Source organism: Lepidochelys kempii, chromosome 28, assembly GCF_965140265.1.
Source record: "Lepidochelys kempii isolate rLepKem1 chromosome 28, rLepKem1.hap2, whole genome shotgun sequence".
NCBI classification, from domain to species: Eukaryota; Metazoa; Chordata; order Testudines; family Cheloniidae; genus Lepidochelys; species Lepidochelys kempii.
In genome coordinates this window covers 4,767,340-4,783,181 of record NC_133283.1, presented here as the reverse complement: position 1 = coordinate 4,783,181, position 15,842 = coordinate 4,767,340, and the positions used below count along the sequence as shown (strand labels likewise).

The window sequence follows — 15,842 nt, the reverse complement described above, 5'->3', positions numbered from 1 at the left end:
TTGGAACTGTCGGACTTTTGCCTGGCGATTGTAATGGGTTCGCTGGGCCTCCTGTGCCTTTTCCAAATGTTCCCATACAATAGGGGTGACCCGGGCTATCCATTCTCGCATCTGCAATACATGTTCAATTATATTTCTCCCCTCATTGGGTTCCTCTTCCCAGATACCTAGTAAGCCACGGGGGTGGTGTCCGTATAATAACTCGAAGTGGGAAAACCCAGTTGAGGCCTGAGGTACCTCCCGGATAGCAAACATAAGGTAAGGTAGTACGGTGTCCCAATCTTTCTCATCCCGACTTACCACCTTCCATATCATAGCCTTCAGGGTTCAGTTAAACCTTTCTACCAGCCCATCGGTCTGTGGATGATAGACTGAAGTTCTCAGGGTATGGATATGGAGCAGCATACAGAGGTCCTTCATTAGCTTTGATATAAACGGGGTTCCTTGGTCTGTTAATAACTCCTTTGGTAGCCCCACTCAGGCAAAGATCCCCACCAGCTCTTTGGCTATCATTTTAGAGGCTGTCTTCCACAGGGGGACGGCTTCTGGGTAGCGAGTAGCATAGTCCAAAACAACAAGTATATATTGGTGGCCCGAAGCCGTCTTCTCCAGGAGTCCCACTAGGTCCATGGCTATTCGCTCGAAGGGGACCTCTATGGTGGGAAGAGATACTAAAGGTACCCTCAAGTGGGGATGGGGCCTGTGCAGCTGACACTGCGGGCAGGACGCACAGTACCTCCGCAGTTCTTCATGTACCCTGGGCCAGAAGAACCATTGTAGGTCCCGTGCCAGGGTCTTCTCTACCCCCAAATGCCTCCCAAAAAGAGGACTATGGGCAAGACTTAATTCAGCATTCTTCCGCCGGCCCACTTCTTGGATCCCAATGGGATCACTGTCCTGTAGCCATCTGGCCCGACCTTGTCACACCCCCTATCCACAAGGCTTGTTACTCTGTCAAAGAAAGCTATCAGGTTGGTTTAACATTATTTGTTCTTCACAAATCCATGCTGACTTATACTTATCACCTTATTATCTTCTAGGTGTTTGCAAATTGATTGCTTAATTATTTGCTCCATTGTCTTTCCGGGTACGGAAGTTAAGCTGACTGGTCTGTAATTCCCCGGGTTGTCCTTATTTCCCTTTTTATAGATTGGCACTGTATTTGCTCTTTTCCAGTCTTCTGCAATCTCTCTTTTGAGATGTTGAAGGAGCCCTCAAGGGGGATCAGGCCATTGCAGTGTATCTGAACTAATTCTTTGCATCGGTCTTCATGGCTGAGGATGAGAGGGAGATTCCCCAACCAGAGCCATTCTTTTTCAGTGACAAATCTGAGGAACTGTCTGAGATTGAGGTGTCATTAGAGGAGGTTTTGGAACAAATTTATACATTAAACAGTAACAAGTCACCACGACCAGATGGCATCACCCAAGAGTTCTGAAGGAACTCAAATGTGAAATTGCAGAACTATTAAGTGTGGTATGTAACCTATCATTTAAATCAATTTCTATACCAGATGACTAGAGGATAGCTAATGTGATGCCAATTTTTAGAAAAGGCTCCAGAAGTGATTCCGGCAATCACAGGACAGTAAGGCTAATTTCAGTACCAGGCAAATTGTTTGAAACTCTAGTAAACAACAGAATTAAGAATGGTCAGACACAGAGATGAACATGATTTGTTGGGGAAGAGTCAACATGGTTTTTGTAAAGGGAAATCATGCCTCACCAATCTAGTAGAATTCTTTGAGGGGGTCAACAAGCATGTGGACAAGGGGGATCCAGTGGATATGGTGTACTTAGATTTTCAGAAAGCCTTTGACAAGGTCCCTCACCAAAGGCTCTTAAACAAAGTAAACTGTCATGGGATAAGAGGGAAGGTCCTGTCATGGAGCAGGAAACAAAAGCTAGGAAACAAAGAGTAGGAATAAATGGTCAGTTTTCAGAATGGAGAGAGGTAAATAGTGGTGTCTGTACTGGGCCCAGTCCTATTCAACATATTCATAAATGATCTGGGAAAAGGGGTAAACAGTGAGGTGGCAAAATTTGCAGATGATACAAAGCTACTCAAGATAGTTTAATCCCAATCAGACTGCGAAGAGTTACAAAGGACCACACAAAACTGGGTGACTGGGCAACAAAATGGCAGATGAAATTCATTGTTGGTAAATGCAAAGTAATGCGCAGTGGAAAACGTAATCCCAACTCTACATATAAAATGATGGGGTCTAAATTAGCTGTTACCACTCAAGAGAGAGATCTTGGAGTCATTGTGGCTAGTTATCTAAAAACATCCACTCGACGTGCAGTGGCAGTCAACAAAAATTTTAAGCAGAATGTTCTACACATTCGAACATCCGGGGAGCTAGCCTCAGCCTACACCAAAATGGGTTGGGGTTAAAATAATAAAAAAATTGTGAGAAATCTCCTATGCACCCCCCTGATTTCCTTTCCCTGTGCAGAGTTTCCAGTTTTCTCACCTGATGTGATCTCCCATCTGGAACAAGACAAAGAGCCGTGGCTCCCAGATCTCCTTGATTCAGAGGAAGGAGGCACCCTGAGAGGTGCCTGCACAGGTGAGGAATCATGAAATCAATTCAAAACCTGTCCGTGTCTGAAGGATACCGCTGGGATTCCCGACCGAGACCTTGTGAGTTCTCTGAGATCAGAATTGTCCCCAGCAGGTTTGTATCCTCAGGGCAGATGTCGTTCATGACGTCCTACCCATCCTGAGTGACACCTGGCAGTAGCTCCCTCCTTGACCTCCCTTCCCCCTGAGGGATTTACAGGCAGAATTGATCCCCTTATGTCTGCTGGACAGAATTTGGGGAAATTCAGTCCCTGATTTATGTCCATCTCTCCAACACTTATTTGGTTGACTGTGACTGTGAAATGCTCAGGGAGATTAGAGAGGCTATAAAAATAAAAAACTCAGTAATAATGGGGGATTTCAAGTATCCCCAGATAGATCAGGTACATGTCACCTCAGGACAGGATGCAGAAATCAAGTTTCTTGACACCATAAATGACGGCTTCTTGGATCAGCTGGTCCTGGAACCCACCAGAGGAGAGGCAACTCTTGATTTAGTCCTAAATGGAGCATGGGATCTGGTCCAAGAAGTGACTCTAGGTGTATCTCTTGGTAATAGTGACCATAATATAATTAAATTTAACATCCCTGTGGAAGGGGGAAAACACTAAAGAAGCCCACCGTAGTTGCATTTAATTTCAGAAAGGGGACCTACACCCAAATGAGGATGTTAATTCAACAGAAATTAAAAGGTACAATCTCAAAAGTGAAATGCCTGCAAGCTGCATGGCAACTTAAAAACAAGACAGTGGAAGCTCAAATTAAATGTATATCCTAAATTTAAAAAACGTAGTAAGAAGACCAAGAAAGTGCCTCCGTGTCTAAACTACAAAGTAAAAGAAGCTGTTAGAGGCAAAAAGGCATCCTTTAAAAATTGTCAATTAAATCCTACTGAGGAAAATAGAAAGGAACATAAACTGTGGAAAGCCCCTGTAACCATTCCTTTGTGGGTCACAACTGAGAATACCCAAATTCAAGACAAACTGCTGAGAAACAGGGCAGAACATAAGCTGGAGAAAGTGTAAAAGTACAATCAGGCAGGTCAAAAAAGAATTTGAAGAGCAACTTGCCAAAGACTCAAAAAGTAACTGGGAAAAAAATTTTGAAGTAGCGCGAAGCTTGCTAAACAACCAGTGGGGCCACGGGACGATCAAGTTGCTGAAGGAGCACTCAAGGGCGATAAGGCCGTTGCAGAGAAACTAAATGAATTCTTTGCGTCAGTCCTCGCAGCAGAGGATGTGAGGGAGATTCCCAAACTGGAGCCATTCTCTTTTAGGTGAGAAATCTGAGGAACTGTCCCAGATTGAGGTGTCATTAGAAGAGACTTGGAACAAACTGATAAATTCAACATCAATAAATCACCAGGACCAGATGGGATTCACCCAAGGGTTCTGAAGGAACTTAAATGTGAAATTGCAGAGCTACTAACTATGGTTTGTAAGCTATCATTTAAATCAGTTTCTGGACCAGATGACTGGATAGCTAATGTGACACCAGTATTTATAAAAGGCTCCAGAAGCGATCTTGACATTTACAAGCCGGTAAGCCTAACTTCAGTAAAAGGCAAATTGTTTGAAAATCTAGTAAAGAACAGAATTGTCAGACACAGGGATGAACACGATTTGTTGGTGAAGAGTCAACATGGCTTTTGTAAAGGGAAATCATGCCACACCCATCTATTAGATTTATTCGACGGGGTCAACAAGTATGTGGACAAGGGTGAGCCAGTGGATACAGTGTACTTAAATTTTCAGAAAGCCTTTGACAAGGTCCCTCACCAAAGGCTCTTAAGCAAAGTAAGCTGGAAAGGGATAAGAGAGAAGGTCCTCTCATGGATCATTAACTGGTTAAAAGATAAGGAAATTGGTTAAAAGATAAGAAACAAACTGTAGGAATAAATGTTTAGTCTTGAGAATGGAGAGAGGTAAATAGTGGTGTCCCCTAGGGGTCTGTATTGTATCTGCGCTGTTCAACAGATTCACAAATGATCTGGAAAAAGGGGTAAACAGTGAGTTGCCAAGATTTACAGAAGATACACATTTACTCCAGACAGTTAAGTCCAAAGCCCACTGGAAAGAGTTAGGCCTTGTCTACACTGTAAAGTTTTGACACCAAAATTACAGTTCTTAATACACTGGCTTCTCCCTGAAGCCTGGGCCAGTCTCCTCCGATGAAACCTTCGTCTTCTCACCATTCTTGTTGCCTCCAGCATCGGTGGGGGAGGAGAAAGGCCAAGGAATGATGCCACCATCCTTTATTTTCTACCCTCAATCCATGTGTTTGGAAAATACTAGTCCAGACTTGTCCAGGTGGGCTTTGCTGAGTCACGGGGTTAAGCAATCCCCCCGGTGTAGTCTTGTGCAGCTGAACCATAGAGTGGGGCAGTTCCCATCGTGTGATTCTTGGGCAGCCCTCACTGGCTTGTAAATCCCTTGATTACAACTTTCCTGCTGGGAGTGGTTTGCCTTCTTTATATGTCACTAGCAAGCAAACAAACATACAGCAAAATTTCATAACTTGAGACACACTCACGATGGCCGTACTTGGACAGAACAATGGCTTTCAGCCGATCATGACCTTTCCTGTGATATCTTACAAGGCATACTTTGTACAAAACATCAGAATTACATGACCCCTGGTGAATATGGGGGTTCCGGGGTGCTGCTTGGAGGTACAAAGTGCCACACTGAGATATAAAGTTCTATTTAGAACAAGCTCTCTGGATTAACCTTTTTTTTTTAAATCTAAAATTCGGGATCTATGAAGAAAACTCAGAGCCAGAATGGTTATTGCATCAGACACCCTTAGAAGAGGATAGAAAGAGGGAAAACATATTTTAAATGCCGCCCGCTTCACTCTAAAATATTCTAGAAGCTGAGGGATCTGGTCTAGAATTTGATGAACAAAACACAAGTTAAAATGTATTAAAGTATCGAGGTACATGATAAGGTAGCTCAGATGATTAGCAATGGCATAAAGGCACTTTATCTTTAGGTCACCAACCTGTAGGCTTGGCAGAATTTAATTTTTATTTGGGCCGTCGAGTGATTAAAAAAATTAATCGCAATTAATCGCGCTGTTAAACAATAATGGAATCCCATTTATTTAAATATTTTTGGATGTTTTCTACATTTTCAAATATATTCATTCCAATAACAACACAGGATACAAAGTGTACCATGCTCACTTTACATTTATTTTTGATTACAAATATTTGCACTGCAAAAAAACAAAAGAAATAGTATTTTTCAATTCACCTTATACAAATACTGTAGTGCAATCTCTTTATCATTAAAGTTGCACTTACAAACGTAGAATTATGTACACAAAATAACTCCATTCAAAAATAAAACAATGTAAAACTTTAGAGCCTACAAGTCCACTCAGTCCTACTTCAGCCAATCGCTCAGACAAACAAACTTGGTTACAATTTGCAGGAGATAATGCTTCCCGCTTCTTGTTTACAGTGTCACCTGAAAGTGAGAGCCGGCGTTTGCATGGCCGTTTTGTAGCCAGCATCACAAGATATTTACATGCCAGATGCATTAAAGATTCATATGTCCCTTCATGCTTCAACTACCATTCCAGGGGACATGCGTCCATGCGGATGACAGGTTCTGCTCCAAAGCAGAGCGGACCGACGCATGTTCATTTTCATCATCTAAGTCAGACGCCACCAGCCGAAGGTTGATTTTCTTTTTTGGTGGTTCGGGTTCTGTAGTTTCCGCATTTGAGTGTTGCTCTTTGAAGACTTCTGAAAGCATGCTCCACACCTCGTCCCTCTCAGATTTTGGAAGGCACTTCAGATTCTTAAACCTTGGGTGGAGTGCTGTAGCTATTTTTAGAAATCTCACATTGGTACCTTCTTTGCGTTTTGTCAGATCTGCTGTGAAAGTGTGCTTAAAACGAACATGGGCTGGGTCATCATCCGACACTGCTATAACATGAAATATACGGCAGAATGCGGGTAAAACAGAGCCGGAGACATACAGTTCTCCCCCAAGGAGTTCAGTCACAAATTTAATTACCGCATTATTTTTTAACGCGTATCATCAGCATGGAAGCACGTCCTCTGGAATGGTGGCTGAAGCATGAAGGGGCATACCAATGTTTAGCATATCTGGCACGTAAATACCTTGCAATGCTGGCTACAAAAGTCCCATGCAAAAGTCCCATGCCTGTCCTCACTTTCAGGTGACGTAAATAAGAAGCAGGCAGCAGCATCTCCTGTAAATGTAAACAAACTTGTTTGTCTTAGCGATTGGCTGAACAAGAAGTAGGACTGAGTGGACTTGAAGGCTCTGAAATTTCACATTGTTTTGTTTTTGAATGCAGTTTTGTACCAAAAAAAAAAAAAATCTACATTTGTAAGTTGCACTTTCATGATAAAGAGATTGTGCTACAGTACCTGTATGAGGTGAACTGAAAAATACCATTTCTTTTATCATTTTTACAGTGCAAATATTTATAATAAAAATAATAATATAAAGTGAGCATGGTACACTTTGTATTCTGTGTTGTAATAGAAATCAATGTATTTGAAAATGTAGAAAAACATCCAAAAATATTTAATAAATTTCAGTTGGTATTCTATTGCTTAACAGTGCGATGAATCGCAATAAATTATTTTAATCACAATTCATTTTTTTGAGTTAATCCCGTGAGTTAACTGCGATTCATTGACAGCCCTAATCATTGTTTTTATTTTTTCATAATTTCAGATTATTTAAGCTTTTTTTTTCTTTCAATTTTGATGGTTTTAAGTTTTCAGAACTGTGCGAAAATAAAGGTTTTAGGCATTTTTTTCAATTTTGATCAGTTTATATTTTCAGTTGCAGGAAATTATGCAGGGAAGTCAGACAATAATTAGTTAATGGCAGTAGATGTTGAGATTCAGAACACTAAAGCTTTATAACTGTTAAAACTGTCAACATCACATGTCCAAATATATCAAGTCCGTATCGTTACACCAAACTCTACATTCTCCAACAGCATACTTATTTTGCCTATCTGAAATTTTGATTGTTGATGGAAATATTTCTGGTTGGTTTGTGTGTTGACAGTGAAATTGATGTGTATTGATAAAAATCGAATCCTTCCAATCTGAATCCACCAAAATATGTTCTTAATATAAAGCATGTGAGTTGTCTAATTAAAACCCTAGGGATTAGGGATTGCCAGAACATGAGGGACATCTCGTACTGCCTCTTCCACCGCAGCTAATTTCCAACATGGTTGGGTCTCCCCTTTTCCATTCCTGTTTCTGCCAACAGGTGATGGGATGCTGAGTGAGAAGGAGGAGCAGAAACCTCAGCAGGAAGATGCTGATCAAGAGGAAGCACACGGGGCATTATTGCAAATATCTCAAGAGGATGATTCCAGGAGTCATGAGCAGAGAGAAGGTTGTGAGAGTCAGCACAGGCCAGAGAGGAAGCAGGGAAACAAGCCAAGGGAGAAAAGGAATAAATCCATTAATAGTTTGGGACCTCACAAATACCTCAAGGAAACCACAGCCCAGCAGAAAATGCAGGCAAGGGAGAGAAAAAACACATGTTCTGAGTGTGGGAAAAATTTCTGTAGGCGCTCAGTCCTTATTAAACATCAGAGCATCCACACTGGGGAAAGACCCTATGAATGCTGTGAGTGTGGGAAAAACTTCACTCAGAGCTCATCCCTTATTAAACATCGGCGGATACACACAGGAGAGAGACCCTATGCATGCTGTGAATGTGGGAAAGCCTTCACTCAGAGATCGTCCCTTATTAAACATCGACGAATCCACACAGGAGAGAGACCCTACGCATGCTGCGAGTGTGGGAAAAACTTCACTCAGAAATCATCCCTCATTACACATCAGAGGATCCACACAGGGGCGCAATCCTATGCGTGCTCTGAATGTGGAGAAAGCTTCACTCGGCGCTCAAACCTAATTGTACATCAGAGAATTCACACAGGAGAGAGACCCTACAAATGCTGTGAGTGCGCGAAAAACTTCACCAACAGCTCCTCACTTATGAAACATCTGAGAATCCATACGGGAGCCAGACCTTATGAATGCCGCGAGTGCGGGAAAACCTTCACTCGCAGTTCACACCTCATTGCACATCAGAGAATCCACACGGGAGAGAGACCCTATGAATGCGGTGAGTGTGGGAAAGCCTTCATGGACAGCTCCGACCTTATTAAGCATCAGCGAATCCACACGGGAGAGAGACCCTATGAATGCGGTGAGTGCGGGAAAAGCTTCATGGACAGCTCAGACCTTACTAAGCATCAGCGAATCCACACGGGAGAGAGACCCTATGAATGCAGCGAGTGCGGAAAAACCTTCACTCACAGCTCAGCGCTTCTGACCCATCAGAGAATCCACACGGGAGAGAGACCCCATGAATGCTGCGAGTGCGGGAAAAGCTTCACGCAGAGCTCGGACCTGATTAAACATCAGAGAATCCACACCGGCGAGCGACCCTATGGATGCCCTGAGTGTGGGCAAAGCTTCACTTGGCGCTCGAGCCTAATCACACATCAGAGATTCCACACAGAAGAGAGGCCCTACGGGTGCCGTGAGTGCGGGAAAAAATTCTTTGTCAGCTCCGCGCTTAGGGAACATCAGAGAATCCACGTGGGAGCCAGACCTTATCAGTGCAGCGAGTGTGGGAAAAACTTCACTCGCAGCTCGAACCTCATTCGACATCAGAGGCTCCACCCTGCCTAGAGACACTCTAAATGAGGGTGGGAAAAGCTTCTATCAGACCTCAGCCCTTACTTACCGCCAGAGAATTTGCAAAAGAAACAGACACCGTAAACACCTTATTTAAGGTTGACCATTTTTATTTATTTTTTTTCCTAATTCCCTCTTAAAGACTTTTTGAACTATTTGCATCACGTGATCTCTTGGGTCCCCTAGATGAGTTGCCCACTTTTCTCTTTTGTAGTTTGTCCTTCTTTGGAATGAATCCAGTGCTCGTATCTATCACCTCCTTTGTTCTATGAGTCATGGGAGCACGTCTTCCTTCTACCAGGAATGTCCATGAGCTCCAGAGGACACGGGTGACCTAAACCAGCTCCACTGAGATAAAATTACCTGGCCCTCATCTCCACTCGGATTTCCCCTGGTCTTAGCTAGCTGGATGTCAAACCACAACTATTCCTGTAGTCAAGACATAGCCTGTGTACAGTAGCTGGGGGTATCTAGCAGGTGTCCTCAGAGCCTCACCAGTGCTCCATCAGTTTTCCTTGTCTAAACAACCCTGGAGCATCTCATTTCTACTGTTCCTCCCACTGCAAAGTGATTGTTAGAGTCACCAGTTCCCTCTGATACCTATTTGTTCTCACATTGCCGTGGCTTGTGCTGAAAATCAGTTTATTTTTTGTACCGTTTTCTCACTTAAAATATATTTAATTATAGCAATTAAGTGTCGGAGGGATTCCCTCATTACCCATCATCTCAGCAGTGTTTCCGTCTGTCTCAGCTGTGTAGAGTTTATCTTCTTCCCGTTCTTTCCCTCCACCTCCCATAGTTCCCCAAGACACAGTGTTCTGAGCTCTCCGTGCTTGGAAATCATGGTTCGATTTCTTAGATCCTAAATCAGACTTGTTAGGTTTGGAGGTGAAAGAGTCACAGACCCGGAAGGAGAATGTTCAATGGGTCTAGAACAGAATGATCATTCTTAGCTTAAACCCCATTTTTCGTCTATTGGCAAAGACAATTTTTGTCTTTTTCCTTCTGAGTTGGGATTGTTTTTGGATGGGGAAACTGGCTGTTTTTTCGCATTATGTTGATGCTAAAACTTTCCCAAGTCACATGACTCAGTAATTGTGAGACAGCGTGGAATGAAGCAGGTTTCAGAGGAGAAGATGGTGGGAGAATCTGCTGTCCTAATTCTGAGTCATCAGGTGTCTCCTGCTCTGGAATTTAACTTTCCATGACATCGAAATTGTCTTACAGCTCCGTGAGAGGTGGGTTTCTCTCTCCTGAAGGTGTTTGGTTACATAACTGGATATTGGTTTTGTTTGATTGAATGTCACCGATTTACTAGGGACTTTGAGTCAAATGACCATTTGGTAAAATAGTCTCTATTCATTATTAATTATTATTATTGCTTTGGCTATTATCCCACCCTGCCATGATGACATAGAGAAAGTTCAAATGCAGATCAATCAACCTGAGGGAATACTCCAAGCTATTGGCTATGCTAACAAAGAGAGAAAGAGTCGTGGTTTTAAATCTCCACTCTGAAACTCTGATCAACAGCACATCCTTCAATCCTATAAACTGTTCATTGAGAACTGTTAGACTTCTGCTCATTAAAACCTCGTTAGGGGCTGTGTCTGTGTTGGAGGGTGAAAGAGAAGGATTTACCACACAAGAGTTCAATCGAAGGAGGACGCTTGGATTGGCTTTCAGGTTGCAGTTTAAATACGAACAATTATTTGGTTTCAGTATTGAAATAGTTAACGAGCTCAATGTCGATTGCACGGCGTGGGTGAAGTTCTCTGAGGTTTACAACTAAATGGACAGCTGCCTCCTTGGGTTCCTGTTTTAGGATTTATAAGGGTTGAGGGTCTGTTGTATTAATCTGATTATTTGGCTAAATTGATAACATGATTGCAATGCAACAGCATCGTTAAAGCATTGAATTATTGATTTTGACCTTAACATAAGTGTGTTCACCCAACGGTTACTTTAGTCATGTGTACAGTGGTTTAGTCCTAGTGATGTGTGTTCTTGATTTTGGTGTTTTTTTTTCAGTTTAATAAAATGTGTAAAGGGGAATCTGGAACCATTTCTTTCAATAAGCAACGTGGGCCAGAACCGCTGAACATCAGGGTGGAGATCAGCGAGTCGACCCTGAATTGCCATCTAAATTAACCCTTTGGTTCTCACAGGGGAGCAGCCAAAGGGAGCCCCCATCTCTGCTCCAGCTGTAACTGGAGGAGCTCTGGGCATCACAAGGGAAAAGTGAGCTCCCTCTCCCAGGTTTTTGGGAATTGGGTGGGGTAGAGTGGATGACTGAGTTGGGGTCAGTGAAGTGGGGAGAGTCTCTGAGTAGTGGCAGGTGATGCTCTGCAGTGTCCGTCATGGCTAGGCCCAGCCTGTGCCCCACTCTAGCTGGCTGTGCCTAGTCAGGCCTAGCTGATGTTGGGGGTCTAATTTGGTTGTTAATGGAGGTGAAGAGCCTGTACGGTTCAGTGAATGTGATGCTGGCAAAGTAAATGCATGTGTGTTAACAGGGCATATTGGGGCATTGTGGGGGGAGGCAGAGTTAAGGTTGTGTGGGCAACCTTAACTATGCATTTCCTAGATTTCAAAAGTTTGAATTTTGCTGAAGTTGAGGTTCTGAAAGGAACAACATCTCACCAGGCAAACTCACTGAGGCACTGAGCAAGTTTTTTGACCTTTAATTAATAGAAGCAGGGGAGGTCCTGCATGCCAACTGGATATTAACCAGCGATTAAGGCCTACCACAGGGCTAGATAGTTGGAAAGAAAACAGTGAAAATGCCCTTCAGCAGAGGCTTCCTTAAAACAAATACATCTGTGATGGGTTGGACCCCCCCCGCTTCTGCAACACCACCTGATGTACTGGGGGATTTCACTGAGCCTCTCTTGTTCCACCGGCCTGGGTTCCCACTCCCTGTTTTGCTGAATTGAGCTCTCTGGCCTCTTGCAGCACATACACAGGTAGGGCCACACCCAGTTGCAGGCACAGACTGATGTCAGCTCTGTGTGAGAGGACTTCCCCAGTACTCCCCTTTTTGGAGATAAACCCAAAATAATACTGTCTTGCACTGTATAGAAATATCGGCACAGCGCAAGCTCATAAAAATCCACCCTCTTCCTCAAAGCGAAGAGAGATGTGCACAACTTCTTGCCCCCCCATTAGAAATTACATAAACTGGGTTTAATAATAAACAAAATAAATGTATTAACTACAAAAGGTAGATTTTAAGTGGTTAAAGGGATAGCAAACAGAACAAAGCCGATTACCTTAGTAAATAAACAAAAGCTGCAAACTGACCATAATGGCATACAGAGTACACTTCTAAAGTTTGTGGACAATACCAAGCTGGCCAGGGTTGCAAGTGCTTTGGGGGATAGGATTAAAATTCAAAATGATCTGGACAAACTACAGAAATGGTCTGAAGTAAATAGGATGAAATTCAATAAGGTCAAATGCAAAGTACTCCACTTAGGAAGGAACAATCCGCTGCACACATACACAATGGGAAATGATGGCCTAAGAAGGAGTACTGTGGAAAGGGATCTGGGGGTCATAGTGGATCACAAGCTGTTGCAAAAGAAGCGAACATCATTCTGGGATGTATTAGCAGGAGTGTGGTAAGCAAGACACGAGAAGTAATTCTTCCGCTCTACTCTGCGCTGATTAGGCCTCAGCTGGAGTATTGTGTCCAGTTCTGGGTGCCACATTTCAGGAAAGATGTGGGCAAATTGGAGAGAGTCCAGAGAAGATCAACAAAAATTATCAAAGGTCCAGAAAACATGACCTCTGAGGGAAGATTGAAAAAATTGGGTTTGTTTAGTCTGGAGAAGAGAAGACTGAGAAGGGACATGAGAACAGTTTTCAAGTATGTAAAAGGTTATTAAAAGGAGGAGGGAGAAAAATTGTTCTTCTGAACCTCTGAGGATAGGACAAGAAGCAGTGGGCTTAAATTGCAGCAAAGGCAGTTTATGTTGGACATTAGGGAAAACTTCGTAATTGTCAGGGTGGTGAAGCACTGGAATAAATTGCCTAGGGAGGCTCTGGAATCTCCATCATTAGGGATTTTTAAGAGCAGGCTGGACAAACGCCTGTCAGGGATGGTCTAGATAATACTTAGTCCTGCTTTGAGTGCAGGGGACTGGACTTGACGACCTCCTGAGGTCCCTTTCAGGTCTATGATTTTATGATAACACACTAAATAGGTAGGATGCAAATTAGCAAATTCTCACCCTGAGTGATAAACAGGCTGGCAGATTCTTAAGGCACAAATTGCCTTGGCTTTTCCCGGTTTTCATACACAGGCTAAAAATCCTTCCAGCCTGGGACGGTCACTTCCTGCAAGTCAGTCTTTGTTCCTTGGCTGTTTTCAGGTGTGGTGTTGTAGGGAGAGTGAGGACCCCTCATGTTATCATTGTCCCTCTTTTATATCTTCCCCCCACTTGCTGGACAGCATTTTTGCTGTGACCTGGGTCAAACAGTTCGCATTATGTAGAGCTATCTCTGAGAGGTTTCTATTACTCTCAGTTTCTAGGGGGCTTCCTGAATGCATCCGAGGAAGTGAGCTGTAGCTCACGAAAGCTCATGCTCAAATAAATTGGTTAGTCTCTAAGGTGCCACCAGTCCTCCTGTTCTTTTTACGGATACGGACTAACACGGCTGCTCCTCTGAAACCTGTCCTTATGCTTGTGTGCATTTCCTCAATCAGCCACTAACACCGTTTGGCCTCATCCAGCTTAGCACATTTGAAATACAGCGACACGGTCAATATTCCCAGCTGCAGATACATGCTTCAAATTGGGTCACCGCGTTCAGTAAATCATAACCGTTCCAATGCGATCAAACATGCACCAGCTTGCATGAGGTACATCTCGGTTATATCCTATCCATATCATAAGCACATTTCCATGAAGAATATGGAGTGTAATATCAGAACATCCCTCCTACCTTTTCTATTATAGGTGGGAAGTAGCAAGAGAAAGTGACTGAATGCCAGTCTCTACGACAGTGACCATGACTTTGCGTGCTTCCTGTTTAGCAGGATGTAAATAATTCCTCAAAAGGGGACGCTGACACAGTATCTGTAAAAGAGTTCAATTCATAGAATCATAGAATTTCAGGGTTGGAAGGGACCTCAGGAGGTATCTAGTCCAACCCCCTGCTCAAAGCAGGACCGATCCCCAACTAAATCATCCCAGCCAGGGCTTTGTCAAGCCTGACCTTAAAAACTTCTAAGGAAGGAGATTCCACCACCTCCCTAGGTAACCCATTCCAGTGTTTCACCACCCTCCTAGTGAAAAAGTTTTTCCTAATATCCAACCTAAACCTCCCCCACTGCAACTTGAGACCATTACTCCTTGTTCTGTCATCTGCTACCACTGAGAACAGTCTAGAGCCATCCTCTTTGGAACCCCCTTTCAGGTAGTTGAAAGCAGCTATCAAATCCCCCCTCATTCTTCTCTTCTGTAGACTAAACAATCCCAGCTCCCTCAGCCTCTCCTCATAAGTCATGTGTTCCAGTCCCCTCATCATTTTTGTTGCTCTCCGCTGGACTCTTTCCAATTTATCCACATCCTTCGTGTTGTGTGGGACCCAAAACTGGACACAGTACTCCAGAAGAGACCTCGCCAGTGTCGAATAGAGGGGAACGATCACATCCCTCGATCTGCTGGTAATGTCCCTACTTATACATCCCAAAATGCCATTGGCCTTCTTGGCAACAAGGGCACACTGTTGACTCATATCCAGCTTCTCGTCCACTGTCACCCCTAGGTCCTTTTCTGCAGAACTGCTGCCCAGCCATTTGGTCCCTAGTCTGTAGTGGTGCATTGGATTCTTCCATCCTAAGTGCAGGACTCTGCACTTGTTCTTGTTGAACCCCATGAGTTTTCTTTTGGCCCATTCATTCCAGTGGGTCCAGGTATTACATGTAATTAGCTCCATTTCGATGCAGGCACTGGAAATTTAAAATCACATGCTACGATGTGGCAAAACCATTTGCTTTCATGTGGTTTTTGAGACAAATGTTGCATGTAATTAATTATGAGCACCAGCTTCTAAGACGTATGGAACTATCACCCACGTACACAACCGTAGATTCATTTGCAAATGGATTAATAGCATAGTGAAATTTTCCCTCTGTTATTTCTAAACACACATCCTGTGGCTGCAGAGTTCCCAATTCCACCTGTGGGCCTCTTGTGTTACCCATACTCTGGGGTCCAGGGGTGCCATCACTGTTTGATTAACATTAAGGCCCAAGGCTGCAATAGGGGAAAGCTGCCTTATTTCTGCTTCTGACATGACAAGACAAATATAGTGATTTCTCCTGACCTTCTATCATAGAGAAAATTTACCATTTTCTACCAGCATTGCAAATCTCTCTAAGTCTGGGTGGAATTTTTTCAAATAATGCTTCTAATTTCCAGTGGGAGGATCCAGATCACATGGTCTCGATTTATGTCTTTTACCACCTCAATAATCTGAAGCTGCATTTGCCAGACCCAAGGAAAATTATTCTGGAGGGCACCCACAG

General features: G+C 43.3%; 2 protein-coding genes across 3 annotated transcripts in view; both read left to right on the top strand.

Moving 5' to 3' along the window:
- The window catches only part of LOC140904206 (uncharacterized), a 28,703-nt gene extending 17,341 nt beyond the window's left edge, over nucleotides 1-11,362 (top strand). The window contains exons 5-6 of the mRNA XM_073326600.1: nucleotides 2,459-2,572; nucleotides 7,860-11,362. Coding sequence (XP_073182701.1) covers nucleotides 2,459-2,572; nucleotides 7,860-9,301 — 1,556 coding nt within the window. The 3' untranslated portion in view covers nucleotides 9,302-11,362. The remainder of the gene's footprint in view (nucleotides 1-2,458; nucleotides 2,573-7,859) is intronic.
- The window catches only part of LOC140904253 (uncharacterized), a 107,429-nt gene that overhangs the window by 28,377 nt on the left and 63,210 nt on the right, over nucleotides 1-15,842 (top strand). The gene's annotated exons all lie outside the window — the stretch shown is intronic.